The sequence below is a fragment of the Musca vetustissima genome, unplaced genomic scaffold, assembly GCF_032173495.1.
Source record: "Musca vetustissima isolate MV318-11 ecotype Yass unplaced genomic scaffold, APGP_CSIRO_Mvet_v1 utg35856, whole genome shotgun sequence".
NCBI classification, from domain to species: domain Eukaryota; kingdom Metazoa; phylum Arthropoda; class Insecta; order Diptera; family Muscidae; genus Musca; species Musca vetustissima.
In genome coordinates this window covers 40,622-59,582 of record NW_026888250.1, presented here as the reverse complement: position 1 = coordinate 59,582, position 18,961 = coordinate 40,622, and the positions used below count along the sequence as shown (strand labels likewise).

General features: G+C 37.6%; 1 protein-coding gene across 1 annotated transcript; it reads left to right on the top strand.

Moving 5' to 3' along the window:
* The first annotated feature begins 1,540 nt into the window (after positions 1-1,540).
* On the top strand, positions 1,541-17,520 carry LOC133336039 (cubilin homolog). Its single transcript, XM_061544335.1, has 20 exons — positions 1,541-2,083; positions 3,134-3,237; positions 3,318-3,717; positions 3,777-4,013; positions 4,072-4,824; positions 4,887-5,210; positions 5,272-5,434; positions 7,037-7,257; positions 7,317-7,675; positions 7,742-7,857; positions 8,288-8,468; positions 8,533-10,160; positions 10,226-10,323; positions 11,711-12,191; positions 12,253-12,410; positions 12,479-14,262; positions 14,411-16,796; positions 16,872-17,048; positions 17,103-17,262; positions 17,333-17,520. Exons 1-20 carry the CDS (start codon positions 1,541-1,543, stop codon positions 17,518-17,520), a joined length of 10,461 nt encoding a protein of 3,486 aa, XP_061400319.1.
* The last annotated feature ends 1,441 nt before the right edge of the window (positions 17,521-18,961 follow it).

Genomic DNA, 18,961 nt, shown 5'->3' with positions numbered 1-18,961 from the left:
CCATTCAGTACGCTATACAAAATTTCGTGCCAACCAACCGATAGAAATATAAGGGGTTTTGGTGCACCATTTACAAAAAATCGGATGTAAATATATAGGGGAGCTATATTTAAAACTGAACCCATTTTCACGAAACTTAGCATTTTAATTCGGTACGATATACCAAATTTCGTGCAATCGAAAGATTCGGACGAAAGATTCGGACGAAAATATATATTGGAGTTATATCAAAATCTGAACCAATTTTCACGGAATTTTGTGCGAAACGAAAGAAATATAGGGGCTTTGATGCCCTATTTACATAAAATCGGACAAAATTATATATAAATCCGAACCTATTTACATTTCAATAGGGTTCGTCATTGGGCCAAATAAATGAGCTGCACGAAATTTCAATCGGATTATAAAGTGATTTTACGCACATTCTCAAAAGGAACTATGGGTCGATATCGTTTCCTTTTCCATATTACAAACATATGCACAAATACTTAATTCCCTGTTCCTCAGTGTGGTGAAGGGTAAAAAAACATTATAGGGGTTAGGTCAATACATGCACCTATATAGATCATTTTCTTTCGAAATGCAAAAAAAATCAAAATGCCGAGAAATCGACCATCATACTAGAATGATAATATCGTCGTATTCTAGGAATATTATCAATGTATGTACGTTTCATGGCTCGATCTTAAACACTGCGATCTCTATCGTGATTTCAGCAAACAGAATTTTATTCTGATCAGGAATATATACCATATCTCCCATTAATCGATTATAACTTTACATAATTCAAACATGAATCCTTACTTTTCGCTTTATCCGGGGTGTGTTAAATATTGTATTACAATTTCAGTAGCAGTTCACAGAACAAAAAAACAAAAAACAGAAATCTAACAAAAATTCGAATTATCGAAACACACCCTCTCATTTATTTCACCACACTCACACATCCATATATCCATCACAAATCCCTCGAGTAAAATGAAAAGATCAAATCCCAAATGGTGCCGCTTACTAAGTCAGAAGCAAAAATGAAATTGATTAGATAGATTGTCGCATTTCTATCACCATTCGAATAGACGCCCACTTTTTTTAATAAATACATGTTATTTGTAATGGAAATTAAACAGTACGAATTAGATTCTCAAATCGGTCGGATCGGTAAAAGTGGAAACATTTAAAATAAAATAAATATAAATAAAAAAATCTCTAAAACAGGATCACAGGACAAATAATAAGTTCATAATAAATATATGTTATCCTTTGGATATTATTGGAAAGGATAATAATTCAATATGTGTAAACAATATATATAAAAAAATAAATATTCAAACGGACTTTTAAACGGACCTCAGTACAAATAAATAATTACAACGAATAAATATATTTTCTGATTTCTCAAAGGAAGTGCTAGAAAAAGTGTGCGAAAAATAAAAGAAAGTAGATGCTTGAATATAATAAATAAAAAATGCGGGCCATATGAAACAAATTCATATCGAATAGTCCTTTAAAATTGTTTATTATACACCAAAGGATATACACAATGCACTCCATAATATACTATTGTGTTTCAATTTTATTATGTTTAAACGGGAAATTCATTGCTGCCGACTATAATGGGCAACCAAAAATCATTTCTAAAAATGGCAATTTAATATTTGAAGCAGCCATTGATCGAAATATTAGTTTACGCCTAAGCCATGACTCTACACTGCAACTAAATAATGTCGATGTTATGGAAAAGATACGACAACTTTACACACCAGTCACATTAGATGGTGAGGTAAAACCATTAGATGTTCCAACAATTGAAAAAGCCGGTACAGAACTTCACGCACTTCGTGATGATATTCAACGATTGGTGCGTAGGTTTTCGATACTTCAAAATCGTACACGAAATACAATAGGACCCCGTGTGTTACGTCGTCAATTGGCCCGTTTGCGTAGATTAAGTGGCCGTCTGGCTGTATTGGATGAAAATTTAAATAAGGACGAATGTGCCATGGCAGTGGAACCCTGCAAGAATGGCGGTACCTGTTATGATTTATATAAAGGATTCCATTGTGAATGTCCTGAGGGATGGACGGTAAATATTTGTATAGCCTCTACAATAAGGTGGTCAGAATAAAATTCTTCGACGATTTATGCATATCCTGGATGGATATATCGGTCAACGGTCCAACAGTACCCCCAAATATTCTGTATTTTGGGAATCGTTGGCAAATTTTTATCCTGATTTTACTTTAATTTGCCATTGAATAGCAAATCTCCCTGACCGATATCGGTTCACTTGTTATACCCTCCACTATAGTATGGAGGGTATATTAAGTTTGTTTTCCCTTTTGTAACTCATCGAAATAATCAGCGTAAAATTCGATTTAAATCTGTACGTCTGTCTGTCCTTCTGCCTCCAAACTAATTGAGATAGATCGCCAAAATTTAGCATAGAGTTGTCTTATGTCTGCAGGCAGGTCAAGTTCGACGATGGGCTATACCGGCCCACGTTTAAGCGTAACTCCCATATAGGGTACCTCCCAATTTTCGGTATTTTTAGGTTCTAGAGTGCGTTTTTCAACCGAATTCTCTGACATTTGGTACATTGGGTTCGTACCAACTAACTCCACTAAAAATTATATATAGGTCCACTTTTGGGCCAATTCTGTTCTTAAATACGCTCAAAAGTATTTTAGAACAGAATTGGCTGTAATTTAGTACTTTGAGTTCTTATTGGGTGGCAAATCTCTTCACTAAAAGTTAAAAATATAGGTAAATTTTTTCGGGTAGCCCACATATAAGAGTACCGCCACTTTTCGGTGTTTTGGGGATCTTAAGTGCGTTTTTCAACCGAATTCAGGCATAGCTCCTCATATTGTGTATTTTCCGAACTTATTTTCTAAGGCTAAATTTGAATCACAGATTTTCAATTAACAGCAGACAAAAGTTAAATTTTCTTTTTTAATTTTTTTTCTTTTTGAAAATTGTGCATTTAATTTGTTTTTCTCATTATCTCAATAATTTCTAAAATATAATTTGAAGTGTTTACGCCACAAATTTCGGTGATATGATAATTAGATACAAATTTAGGGGGCGTTTACTTCTTATGTTATTATTAGCATTTTGGAATTTTTGTTTTTAGGGGAAAACATGCGAGCAAGATGTTGACGAATGTTATCTATTGGCTGGAACAGATTTGGGATGTCAAAATAATGCCGTATGTCAGAATACGCCCGGTAGCTACAAGTAAGTATGATAATATTAATTTGACCATTTTTTATTAAAACTATTTACATTTTTAATATGTTTTTTTTATTTTTGTGTAGATGTATTTGTGCGAAAGGTTTTTCGGGGACCCATTGCCGTTTGCGAAACTCCATTTGTCAACAACAACAATCGCACGAATTGTGTGGCCATGGTGTTTGTGTTCCAGCAAATAATGACATAGGTTTCACCTGTATTTGTGATCAAGGTTGGACCAAAGATTCCACTCTAATTGGAACAAATTCCAGCTCAACGCCCGTGTGTGACATCGATGTAAACGAATGTGAAGAATCACGAAATCCATGTCACAGTGAATGCATAAATTTACCGGGTAGTTTTAAATGTGGACCTTGTCCGGCAGGATATACAGGAAATGGTGCAACATGTTTGGATATAGATGAGTGTGCCATAAATAACGGAGGTTGTAGTCTTCAGCCTAAAGTTCGATGCATTAATACTGAGGTAAGTTGGAGTGGAGAGATTGTTTTGGAAATTGAAGATATTTGGAATGTTTTGAACAGGGTTCCTATCATTGCGGTAAATGTCCTGTGGGTTGGATTGGAGATGGCCATACTTGTGATTTGGCACCCTCAAACTCTTGCGACTCCGAACATATTTGTCATCCCCAGGCAAAATGTGAATATATTTCCAATGTTGCCACCTGTACCTGTCCCCATGGTATGTTTGGCCATGGCTTTGGACCGCAGGGTTGTCATACCACACCCATTGAAGATTCCTGCGAGAAACATTTGTGTCAGGTAAACTGATAATTAAATTGGGTTTAAAAATCAGACATATAATACAGTTTACTTACAGAATAACGGCACCTGTTTGACCACGGGACGTGGTACCAGTTGCATTTGTCCTGAAGGTTATTCCGGAGCTCTGTGTGAAACTGCAGATGGCTGTCATCCAAACCCCTGTCAAAATAATGCAGTGTGTAAACCCCAACCCAATCAATCGTACAAGTGTTCCTGCAAACGTGGTACCACGGGCAAACACTGTGAAATTGTACGCAATGTCTGTTCCACAATACTGAGACAACCGGCAGGGGAATTAACCTACCCCACGGAAAATGCCACCGCATATGCACCAAATGAAAGATGTGCCTGGATAATACGCACGCAGCCGACACAAATTTTTAATCTCACATTTACCTCATTCGATTTGGAAGAGGATCCAGAATGTGGACGCGATTGGTTGCAAATTCACGATGGCAATTCATTGTCGTCTCAGTTACTGGGACGATTCTGTGGCAAGGACCTGCCTATGGGTGGTAATATATTGTCCTCGCAAAATGAATTATTCTTTTGGTTCCGCAGTGATAATGCCACACAAAGAGGCGGCTTTCACATGGAGTGGCATACCCAGCCACATATCTGTGGAGATTCATTGGATCTCCAGGTGGGAGATGAGGGAATTATTCGTTCTCCTGGTTATCCGGCTAAAAGTCCAACTTCCAGAAATTGTCAGTGGGATTTAACGGCACCATATGGTTATCGGTTTGTTTTGAGGATTTATGAGATCAATACCGGCAATCGTCCCAATTGCAGTGGGGATTCACTGAAGGTCGGTACACAACTTGCTGGTATTCTAATAAGCTTTTTAACAATATTTTTTATGTTTTTCAGGTTTATGATGGTGATCTGTTGCTAAAGCAATATTGTGACACCTCATCCACAGAATTTTTTAAGACTACATCCAATAAACTTTCAATACATTTCCACACGGATCTCATCAAAGCGGACAGCTCTTTTCAGCTGCACTACGAAGTGGAATCTTCAATGCCAAATTGTGGTGGCATTTTCACTCACGCCTCGGGGGTCATTGTGGGACCCAGCGACCCATCGATATGCTCATATCTAATACAACAAACATCGAATACCCAAATTCAATTGGAGTTCAATGAATTAAATCTTTCCGAGGAGGAAAATTGTAATTTGAATAGTATTGAGGTATGGACGCAGATTTGTCCTGTACCCAAATGAATTAAAGGCGAACTATTTTTTATTTTAGATTTTTGATGGCAAAACTAATGAAGATCCACGCTTGACATTTATATGCAGTACAAGGATTCAGGAGAAAATAATATCTTCATCCAATTTTGTGCTCATCAGATTTAAGAATACATTAGACAAGGGTAGTCTTACGACACCCTTTAAAATCAAATACTCAAGAGGTAAGGAAGGTTAATTAAAAGGAAGATGAATCTGAGTGTGTAGAGTTTCTACCACTAAAATGTAGACCGATATTTTTTGCATATACGGATTTCCCAAAAATACGTTTCTAGGCTTTTAAACATCTATTTGTTTGTTTGGAATGTGATGCGATATTCACCATCAACGCAGATCGGCCTATAGATCTTTCGTAGATCTTTTCGTCTCAAACACTCCAAGAGCTACCACATCTGCTTGCGCAAGTACCCATGCTTCAGATCCATACAACAGTACGGGTAGTATAAGCGTCTTGTAGAGTGTGAGTTTGGTCTGGCGAAAGGTGGACTTGTTTCTGAATTGCTTACAAAGACTATAGTAGCATCTGTTGGCCAACGCAATTCTCATCATTAGTTTTATTTATAGCGGTACCAAGGTATATAAAATCATTGACTAACACGAAGCTGTAGTTCTCTAGTGTTCCACCGTTGGTCCGAGTCTACTGGACGTCTTGCGCGTTCATACCATCAGCTTGGTCTTTCCTTTCCAACTTTTACTGCTGACGTTGTGCCAGTTGACACATACCGTATTTCTCCTTTTTTACACGGAACACAATCATTGGCATGCATTCCTCTAGACAGTTTGTACTAATTAGCTGGTGCTTTCTCCTGACCAGCATCTGACCACCGGCCTTGATAGTTCGGCTGGTAATCCATCGACACCTGATGCTTTATTATTCTTCAGTCGATTAATTGTTATTCTGACCTCGTCTCTTATTGGTTCTGCTTCTTCCAGATCCTCAACGCTGTCTACAGGAAGATGTGCCTGCACCAAAGCCTTCAGTTTGGTGTTTTGCTCACGCTCACGTTTTTCTTGTTCTTTGTTGACTTTTCTGAAAATTCTCCATCACATTACGTGTTGCCACTGTTTGCAGGGTTGCCCTCTACGCTGCGTTTTTCACATCAGTAGCATTACGACACTCCTGATCGTACCACGGGTTTCTTGATGGCGGTCTTTGGTACCCAAGTGTTGTTTTTGCTGCAGTTTGTTGGGAGTGGGCGATTATTTGCCATTGTGCTTCTATATTCATATCGGGACAAGTAGTGCTTTCGTCAAGCAGGTGGATAAGTTGAGCGGAGTAGGCTTTTGTTCCCTGTTGTGTTTACAGCTTTTCGACTTCGATATTCGCTGCTCGCATTTATCGAACATCTAAACCACTGCTTTACTAATATTATATATTTCATCAAGGGCTATCGAGGCCCCGATGATCCATCTATAGGGTCCGGAATTCACAAAATATTGCAGGTGGAGATATTTTATTTATTAAAAGTGGTACGCCACTTATTTTCTTTTCTTTTGTGCTGGTTTGAAACCAACCCGTTATGAACTTCTTTGGACAGAACCTTAAAAAGAAACTATACATTAGAACTTTTTACCGGGTTAACCTACTTTATGAGGATTCATTTGATATATATGCAAAGGAATTGACAATTGAAACCCATTGGGTTAACGAAACCCGGTTAAATGTAAACGTACTATAACTGACAATTCTCTTCAGTACTTATACAATAGGAATACCCCAATGTCAGAATCATTCATCTAATCATTATTTCTGTTTTACTTATTAGCATGCGAATTTAGATACTTTGGCCCAGAATCGGGAATAATAACCACACCCAACTATCCGAATGCCTACACCGAACACATGACCTGTACATATCACATTTATGGACCAGCTATGACAGTGGTACGTGCTAATTTCACCGATATTTCATTAGCTGGAAATGGACGCAATGACACTGATGGCAACACTGAAACAAGTTTAGATGGGTCTATCACATATTTTGAGGTAATAATATTGATACAAATTAAAATAGACTATTATACACACTATTCGCTATATTTTAGGTATACCTGTCGAACAGCAATAAACAGCGTTACTATAAAGCCTCACCCATGGAACTGATTTCCGAATTGAATAAAATGACAATTGTATTTCATTCTGCCAAAAATTCTGCAAAAGCTCGTGGGTTTCGTCTGGAATATTCATTCGATGAAATACGGTGTGGTGGTGTTTACACAAAAGAATCCGGAGATTTTTCTGAATTCGCTGCGGGACGACCGACGGTTTGTAAACTTATTTTTGAAGCACCGACAGGAATGAATATTTTATTATCATTCGATGTATTGAATTTTGAGAGTTATTACGGTGGAAATAGTGCTCTGCTGTATGCAAATGTTGGCGGAGAAGATATTTTGTTGAAGAAGTAAGTTAAAATTATATATCAAATTGAACGCTGGTCGGTTAATATAATTGATTTTTGTATTTACAGTGTGTCGGGATCGAAATCATTTCGTGAACTTTTACCCCATAATCTTGTGACATTGGTGCTAAACAGAAACACCTATTTGAGCAGTGGAGTGTATCGCTTTATTTCACCGGAAATTGGTAAGCACAACGAACAGGGAATTTTGAATTGTTGGCAGGCATTAGTGTAGATGTTTGGTTGTGAAATGACTCTAGAGGCTTTCAAGTACTATGCACCTGCGTTATATCGTCGCTTCGTAAAGACATGAACCTATATACATGAAAACATTCACGTATTATGGAGAAGTGATCACTTGCCCTTCGACAATCCCCAATACCCGACTTCTGCAAATAATATAATAACAAATATTATTAAACCCTCTATACTTATGTTGAAGGGTATATACAATTAAAATATTTTCCTGCTATTTATACTAATCACGTATAGTATAAAATGTCTGACATAGTCAGGATATTAAAATTACATTTACAAGACCTATTATCAATTATTTGATTCCATGGATTTAAAATAGTTTAATTTGCACATTTCTTTATTCTCGTATACTATTAGCGTGTGGAGGCGAATATCGAACATTATATGGTGTTATCAAATCGCCCAATTGGCCTAGACCCTATGCTGATAATATGAATTGTACATGGGTAATAACAGCCCCGCTGGGTTTTAAAATCGAATTAAAAGTTCAAAACTTTACTCTGGAAGATGACTGTGTTGGAGACTTTTTGGAAATTAGGTAACGTAAAACTGCAGTAAATGATAAAAATATTCAAATCTGTTTTTATTTTCTCAATCTTTAGAAATGGTCCCACTGCAAATTCACCACTGATCGGTAGCTTTTGCGGTAATAAAATACCCTCCCGGATACCCTCGTTTGGCAATAGCCTCTTCGTTAGATTTCTCTCGGATGGTTCCACTCAGGGAAATGGTTTCCATTTGACTTGGGAACAAGTTGAAACTGGCTGTGGTGGTAAAATGACTTCGTATAAGGGTTCGATACACGCTCCTCTCACTACATTGGCCTATCAACATCAGCATACCTGCGATTGGCAAATACATGTGGCTCAGGGTTCTTCAATCACCCTGAATATCATTGGCAGTGAAGACGATCTAGAATTCTGTCACAACAAACGTTTAAGCATTTTTGATGGCACCCAACCTGCGGATAACCAATTACCATTCAATTGCTCCGTTCTACAGAAGCAGGGAAATTTGACTGTACGGTCATCTTCTAATCAATTGTTGATTATCTACAAAACCCCGGAGAATTTTGTAACAAAACCTGAATTTATTTTGGATTATGAAACCAATTGTAACATGGTCCTGGATCACATTCATGGCATTATTGAATCGCCTAATTTTCCCGAACCCTACCCGGAATTATTGAAGTGCAACTGGGACATTTATGCTGGTGGTGGCAAGAATAAAATCCAATTGGCATTTTCTCATCTCGATTTGGAAACTGAGGATATGTTGTGTGAACGGGACTATATAGAATTGTGGGATATGCAGAATACAAATGTCTTGAAAAATCGGCGTATCTGTACCCCGGTAATGGAACCCATAATATCAGAGGGCAATCATTTGCGACTGAAATTCATTAGTGATTATTCCAATAACAAGAATGGTTTTCGAGCTGAATATTCCCGTGTGGGATGTGGTCAAGTTTTTACAAAGAAATTCAATACCATTAAGTCGCCGAATTATCCACACAGTTTGGATTTGGATTGTGAATGGTATGTGGAGGTGGAGCCAGGTGAACAAATCGTATTAAATATACAGGAATATGTCCTCGATACGGAGACAACGGATTGCTCCCTTGATGGTTTAACGATTAAAGAGACAAAAACATCCAATCACACTCTCCTCGAACAATGTTCATCACTTACCGAACGCATCATGAAATTAACTTCACCCTCAAATCGTTTGTATTTGCAATATCGTTCGGGTTCCTCGGGAAATCGTAAATATTTTAAGGCCATGTATCACACAATAACAGCGAAATGTGGTGGCCTCTCCACCGCCCCAACTGGAAGAGTAGGGTCTCCGAAATATCCGCAAAATACTACCGAAGAAAATCACTGTAAATGGGAAATAGCCGTACCCAGTAGCACTGCATTTCAAGTTACAATTCAGGATTTGCAATTTACAGCATTATCATGTACCGCTAATTACCTTGCCATCTCCACGAATCGGAATAATAAAGAACAACTGTTGCACAAATTCTGTTCTTCTTCGCACGATATCAAAATACTGCAAATTCCTGAAAATAGTTTTATTATTGAGTATGTCGATGAGAACCCACAAGGAGGCAGTCGTTTTTCATTGATCTATCAAAAGCAATGTGGTGGTCCGATCGAAAGAGACGAAGGATTTTTGTATGCCAAAGCTGATGAGCGATGTGATTGGTCGTTTGATGTTCCGCGGGGTGAGTAGCGACGAAGGTCCACAATTGCCTATGATAGACATTATAATTTTCTTATATATTTCTAGGTACTTTAATAAGTATAAATATCTTAAAATTCTATTGTTATTGCAAAGAGGCGAAGGAAAATGGTTCAGGCAGAACCTGTGATAATCATGGCTTGGCGGTAAGTTCAATATTCTGGTGAAATAAAAACTATAAAAACAGAACCATTGCAACGACAAGTGACTCCGGTTGTTGGGACATGCTCGATTGCTGAAGTGACCGAGAGTGAATATATATGTAGCCTTATGGTGTTTTTACACGATATGTATTTTACATATGTGCTGTCACTTATTTCATCCATATGTAATTCCTTATGTGTGTCAAAATTAGCAGCGTACACAAAACTTTTATTTTTTGTGTTCAAATCGTAAATATTAATCGTAAACGGGAACTTGTTTACATCTTCATTAGAAATTACTTTTCATTCTAAACATTTTTGGCACAACTGTACTACTTGAACAAAATATTTCAAGTCTTCAAATAGTAACTTTGGTCATCACAACAATATTTAACTATTTTTATACCCTACACAACTATGTTGTCAGGGTATTAAAGCTTTGAACAGGCCCAAGAGTTTGTAACGCCGCGAAATATTGGTCCTAGTCCCACCTTTAAGAAATGGACCAACAATTTTATTTTTGTCGGGTTTTCTGGTCGCTCCAGTGGCCGCAATTATAGCTCAAACATCGCGAATTTTTTCATGGAGAACGGGGTCGGGCCAAAGAATAAGCATGCCTGTGTTGATAAGGATCGGTCAATATTTAGCGGTTCAAATGGACCCTGACTTTTGTGTGAAAAATGGCAAAATTTGTATTCTATGGCGTATATATTTACACCTGAAGGACATAAAGCCGAGAAGTTGATAATATATCCAAGAGAAGTGGTTAACTTTTAAGTTAATATCAATTATATTGTCATATGTTCTCGGATGTGGGAGTTACACTTCAATATATACAGGTGCTAACGTATTCAGATATTATTTAGTAACCCATTATCAAACTAGAGGGCGGAAATATAAAGCTGATCGATTTGAATTTTTTTATGAGGTTCCAGTTATGGTCAAGGACAACACCTATAATTTTCGGTGATGATCAGATAATAATTTTGGGATGAAGTGGACCGAAAACTTAATTTTTTATGATTTTTCGAGTCGATCTACAGGCCACAATCAAAGCCGAACATCACAACACACGGTAAAGGGAATATGGACAAGTAATTAGAAGGACTGTGCAGAATATTAGTAATATTCGGAAATTATGTCATTATTATGTAATATTATGAAATTATGTCGAAAATTCAAAAGAAACCAACATTTAACTTGGGTTACACTTGCCAAGAAGGCTGCCAGAGCATGGGTTGTTGAATTTTGAACAATAATTCAAATTGGAAGTTCCTTGCACATAGTTTAAACTTGTTCTCGATTATTGGTCCCCTGCGGTCGGAATTTTAAACTTGTTAATCCCAAAAAAATAACTCCTTCCCTTTTCAAATATTATCATCATTTCCAGATTACTACTCATTTGGGTGGAGGCAATGACACCAGTACCGAATACTTTTGCGAGAAGCATCAGACAAATTTGTTATATGAAGCCTCCAATTTACAGTTACAAACGAAAAATATCGATTTTTATGCTAAATTTTCAACAATTCAACACTCGTGCGGTGGCAATATTGAATCACCACTCGGCACCTTGGCATCACCATACTATCCCCAATACTATCCCGGCAATGTTGAATGTCAATGGTCGATAAAGGCCAACAAAGGTAATGCGCTGGAGTTGCACTTCGATGAGATGAACATCACCAAGAGTGACCATTGCAATGAAGATTTTCTGGAGATAAGAAAATCCGATTTTGGCCAGTTATTGGGTGTCTATTGTGGCAGTCAATTGCCTACGGATGTGATTCGTTCATACGAAGGCGTGTGGTTAAAATTCCACAGCTCTGAGGGTAGTACGGGTAAAGGTTTCAAACTAAAATGGAGTTATGGTAAGCAATTTAGCGAGAGTTGAAACTACATTTTTATTAAACCATTCTGTGAACTTTGCAGCCCATCTCAATGTATTTGCCAACCAAACTCTGGGTTCAATTGAATCGCCCCCCACCACAATGGTACATTATGAAGAGGAGCCATATGCCTGGCGTATCATTCTCCAAACTGGCCAATTTATAACTTTGGATTTTGAACATTACAGTGATGGATTGATGGTATGTGTCCATAACTTATGTAAATCACTTCCTAACTTCTAAGTGACTATTTTCATTTATCCTTCCAGCTCTATGATGGCTATGATGAAACAGCCCTACCCGTTAACATACCAACCTCACCCTGGCGTTTTGTTTCCTCCACCAGTGTCGTCTATTTGAAAACGATCAATGATAGACTTCGATATTTCTCTTTGAAATGGAATACTACCGACACGAAACCACTACCAGCAAATGGAACATTATCCGATTGTCATTCGGAAAGATTTTTGGGTTCGCATGCAATGACACATCTTGCTTCACCCGGTTATCCCATCGGCTATGCCGGCAATCTGAATTGTAGTTGGATTTTTAAAGCACAAAATCCAAGAGATCATGTCGTCTGTTCTTTGTACGAGGTCAACGTGGAGGAGAGTCATGAATGTGCCTTGGATTACGTGAAGGTATCAACATCGTCGGATCTCAGCAAATGGCATAATGTGGACAAGGTATGTGGTATCCGTGATGCAGATTCTACGCCATATCGTGTTTATCAGGGCAATCCACACATAAAAGTGGACTTTAAAACAGATGCCACAATTAACGGTACCGGTTTCATGGCGGTGCTATCGACCAAATGTGGTTCCAACCTCACCGGACCCCTGGGATTTATTGAGGGCGATAAAATTACCTTTGAAAATGATTGTCTGTGGCACATTCACGTCAAACCGGGTAAACGCATACTCTTGCAATTGGATTTTGCAGCACCTCCCGGTAATCGTGCGCACGATTGTTCCGAATACGCAGTTATTTACGATGGTTTGGATGAACATGCACCCCTTTTGGCACCTGGTAAACTGTGTAATGTTCAAAATACTACACAAATTCACATGAATTCGACCACAAACCACCTGACGGTGAAATATGTTCTTGCTTCCCATCGACCTTTCATGCCACCGAGGTGGAACCTTACATATCGTGAATATTCCACCTGCAATGAAGAATATCGCCTGATACCAGAAGCACCCAGCATAAATATTACCTCGCCCAATTACCCCTATGTGTCGTCGCCCAATACAGATTGTGGTTGGACCATACTTGCACCACCGGGTGAGATTATTCAAGTGCAGTTTATCGAACACTTTCATGTCCAGCCTAGAATATGTCAAAATGTGTATTTGGAATTATTTGATGGATCGACGGCAGTGGCACGAAGTCTGGGGCGTTTTTGTAATAAACCAGATATCGTGAGGACAACTCAAAACTCTCTTTACATCCACTATGTTGTGGACACAAATAAACCGATGCGTGGTTTTAAAGCCCAGATATCACTTAGCAAATGTGGTGGTGCATATAGCGCGGCCCAGGGACAAATTACTTCCAACGGTTATCCGACACGGGGTTCATATCCTTCCCATTCGCAGTGCGATTATGCCATCACAATGCCCAAAGGACAATTTATACGGCTAATCTTGGATGACATTCATTTGCCATTTAAGGCAGAGCAACCGAAATCCAGTGACTATTTGGAAATTATTCAAATTTCTGAAGATCCAGAGGAGGATGCCGAAGAATCCCTGTTCATTTATGGCAATGCCACAAAATCTACCCGCCTGGAATTGAATGTACACCAGGCCATTATTCGTTTCCATACCTTTGCCAAGACTACGGAATATCGCGGCTTTAAATTAAGCTACAGTCGGCTATTTAGCAATTGCCATCAGCAGGTTGAGGGTATATCGGGTTTCATTACTACATACATACCGGTGTCCTTCCGAGGATCTTATTGTCAGTGGAGAATAACGGTTCCGAAAGGCCAAAGGGTGCGTTTGGAATTTCTAAATATTGAGGATTTGAAAATGGAAAATATTACACAGTAAGTAGCACATTTTTATCAAATATGTGTTCGACGTTTTTCAATGCTTTAATGTTTTAAAAATATTTGTTAAAATCAGATTTTTGTGATTCTACATGTTTAAAGAATACCTCATAAGTTTTGTTTTTATTTTTATTGCTCTTTTCAGATATCCACATTTCCAGATTTACAATGACTTCGAGAGGCATTCGTTAATCCATAACTTCACTGTTGACACATTTGATGCGAGTAAAATAATTCAATCATCGGATAATTTAATGGCAGTCCGAATTGATAGAATGGGAAAATCTTTTGTTGGGAAAAAAATTAGAGCCCGTTATTCCTCCGATGAACGATCATTGTGTCCGAATAATATCGATGAAAACAATGTGGCAGGTTATATTGATATACAAGATCGCCAATTGCAGTTTAAGGACAACTATGTGTGTAAATCTAAAATTAAGTTCGATATCGGAAACACACTTGTCTTTAATATATCCAATTTCGAATATGAACATGTACCTGGTCGCCGTTTTGAATATAGCCCCTTGACCTTTGTGGATGGTATGGTTACAACAAATTACAGAGAGAACGTAACAAGTATCCTGCAGCCATTTAACCATGCTAACGGTGAATGGCGTGTAAGGCAAACGAGTTACCAACGTATACACCGACTGACAATGGATTATCGGCTGTACAAATGCGGTGGCCAAGTATATAATATTGGTGGATATTATCGGGACGAAATATCCGGAATTAATGCCGGAAACTATGGACCCTTGGTGTGTGTTTGGTCTCTCTTAATACCCACAAATTTTGTTAGCTCCGAATCGGAATATCATTTATTTGGCAACTTCACATTCAGTGATACGTGTGACCGTGAGTTCGTGACAATTCGTGAAGGTCGCTGGTCCTCGGATGTGATCAAGAAGATATGCAAAGATAATTCGTATGATTTGCAAAATTATACCCTGCCAACAGGTATGACTTTTGTGACCTATCAAGCCGAAAACTTCAATTCGGAGAAATCGAAAATTGCCATAGAGACGAAGAAAACCCTGAAATGCGGCAGTGAGACTAAAATATACCACTATGGCAATATTAGAAATGAGATCGATCGGAATCTGTATAAGGATAATCAGGAATGTTCATGGGTGTTCTATACAACGGCGGGACGTTATATGCAATTGGAATTTATAAATCGTTTCTTTATTGAGGAATCACCTAACTGCACAAAGGATTATTTGGAGATACAGTACGAGGAAGATGGCCTGTGGATTCCGCATGGGCGTTATTGTGGTCGAAATTTGCCACCAGCTGTGAATACCACATCATCACGGATCCAATTAGTGTTTCGAACCGATGATGCCATTCGGGGCGATGGCTTTACGTTTTTGGTACGCAGTAGGTGTTCGGCAACGCTTAATGTTGGTACCGAGGTTAAGAGGTTAGTTAGTCCCTCGCTAACACAATTCGGACGTATTCTGGATCGATGCACCTATGTTTTCCAAAGCAATGATACGGAGCGAATGATCAGTGTTAGGGTAATATTTGATGATAGTTCATCTCCGGTGCAACATTGGCTTGATATGCAACAATGCCGCCAGTCCTTCACTGTAACCAAACGAAATGCCATCGGTGAGGACCAGACGGGCGAAAAACTCTGTCAACAAGATCTTGAAGAGTCGGCCTCGAAATATCTTAAGCTTTCATATGAGGGTTATGATATGAAGAAATTTGTCATTGAATACGGTTTGGAGAGTTGTAATGGCAATGTGACGACGTCCCATTTCATGATACGTCCCCTGAGGCATGAACTCTCCAAGGGGGAATATGCCAATAATATGAACTGCCAGTGGTATATCAGTGCACCCAAAGATCATTCCATTTTGGTGAAATTTAAATATTTCGATACGGAGGAGAATTTCGATCATGTCAGTATTTACACGGGTCATGTGGCGCAAGGCGATAAACTGGTGAAGAAATTAAGCGGTAATTACAGTGACAGTCCACCGGAAATTTTAATTGATCATGCCGAGGCAGTTGTGAATGCAATCTCTGATGTGTCGAATACGGCCAAGGGCTTCGAGGCTGAGATAATATTCCTTAGGAATTGCAATGAACGCATTGCCCTAAGCGAGGACAATACTGTGGTTAATTTGGCCCGTATCTATAATTTATCGGCGGCGAATGGTGAGGATTATCATATGTGTCTGTTTCGAGTTAGTGCTCTCAAAGGATATCGCATCCAAATGAATATCCGCAAAATGCAAATCAATGGAAATGCCTCACAATGTTTAAATTCAACGACGACAACAACTTGTGGAAATTCGCATTGCAATACATTGGAAATCTTTGACGGTCCAAAGGACAACCGACAACTGTCAATGGGCAAAATTTGCACGAAACCAAATGCTTCGTATTACAGTTCAAACGAAGAGGCAATAATTAAATTTACGGCCAAACAACGAGGCATGTATCGATTGGAAATCATTTTAACAATGGAAAAAACGGAATGTGGCAGCCAAATGGAATATGAATTGGCTGGCAATCAGGTAAGCGGACATTTGAGAGTGATTGTCAAACAAAAACTAATTCATTTAAAATTTCGTATATCTGTGTTATTTTAGAATCTAAGTCTGGTCTTTCCACAAAACGGTGACCGCCGCTATCAACCTAATGTCCACTGCAAATGGCAATTAGAGGCCACATATCCTTTACTGTTCCATTTTAAATATGTTGACCTGCAAAATACTTCTCAGATCAATGGAAAATGTGTGGATTATATAAAACTTGAATATGATAATGTAAGTATACATAGACTGAGATGGAGAGAGATAGATAATTATGTTCTTCTTTAGGTGGTTGATGAACTCTGTGGCCATAGCTCAGATTATATTATTAACTTAAATAACTATGTGGGAATTGATCCTCCTGTCAAACTGTCTGTAGAAATAACATTCCACAGTGATGCCAGCATTGAAGGCAAAGGTTTCGAATTGGCGATATTGAAACAAGAAGGTAGGTTACATTTACAATTTTTAACAATTTCTTGGCATTTTATATTTTCTTGTTCCTTTTTTTCTTCCAGCTGACAATTTAATCCATACCCAATTAAGTGATACGATAAGCGGAGTCTATAGCGAAACATTTATTAATGATACCATAATTGTTCCAGAAATATATAACATTAATATATTTGTTCCCGATTTTTATACCAACGATTGTGATCCATTAGATCTGCAGGTTAGTACACGAAGATTTACAAAACTCACGTAGAGAATTTCTATAATATGTGTAAAAGAGCTTCAATAGATCGAGGAGAGATCTTGAGATCTCTACAAAGGCATATATAAGTTGTTCGTTAAGCTGAAAACTATTTGAATGTCTTCAATAGATAGAAGGGTTAAAAAAATTTTTTGGTATATAAAATATCTCTAGAATGTCTTCTGTCTATAAAATACCTTAGTTTTATGGAAAACCATTAGAAGGTTTTGTGTTGTCAGAATACCTCCAGAAGGTCTTCCGCCAAGAGAATACCTCGACTAGGTCTTCTGCCCATAGAATATCTTTAAAAAGTCTGTAGAAAATATTAGAAGGTATGAAAATTAGTTCATATTTGAAAGAGCAATAGAGGGTTTTCATCCATAATACCCTGAAAGGTATTCCATTATATAACCACATGTCTACATGGAGAAATATCTCCTGAATGACTTTTTTCTATAAATAACACTTTTTAAAACATCACGAATTTATTTTTTTCTATAGAAAACCCGTACACCCCAAAGTAGAAGAACTATATAAATTTATATTAATTTTTTGATTTCCCATTTTCAGATTATTGACCTAAAAACAAATCAAAGCCTTGTTAACAGTTGCAATAACCCTGGCAGTCATCATAAAATTTTTACAACAACAAACAAAGTTCAAATAATGCAACGGAAATTATATTACGTAAATATACCATATTGGGTTACTAAGCGAAATTCTCCACCGGGATGTGGTGGCATTTTCAATGCCAAAGAAGCGTATTTGGCAAGTCCCCAATACGAGAATGATCGTAACTATTCGGAATGTTCATGGAATATAACATTGCCAGCACCGAATAAAATTCGTATTATTTTCTATGGTAAGTTGTGCAGATAATTTCTGAAAATATACCCAAATAAATAATTTCATATTTCAGAATTCAATATGGGTTCCGATATCAATTGCCATTTGGATAATATGAAAATTTACGATATAATGCCGGATAATAGCCCCAAACTGTTGACAACTCTATGCGGCATGAATATGCCCGATATAGTTGTGACGAAGTCAAATCGCGTTATGATTGTTTCTAAGAAATCGCCCAATTTCGATGGTACCGGTTGGTATTTAAAATACGAGGTCGAAAGTCGGGAGAATTTAAATGATTTATCATTTATATGAAATATATAATTAATTATAGCGTATAAAACTAAAAATGAATCGAAAAATTAATTATTATTTATTTTTCTTAATTATCGTTTTTGTGTCTGATTTAATAGATAGGAAAATATTATGACGTAATAATATCGAATACAAATAAATTATAATATAGAACCTATTATCTGTAACATTTCAGTAAAAATGTCTAATGTGTACTACTTATTATTATTTTTCTCCGATTACTTTCGGTTTCTCTAAAACAATTTTTTTCTTTTTATGGAGTTTGATATATTTATGAGATTTATAATAT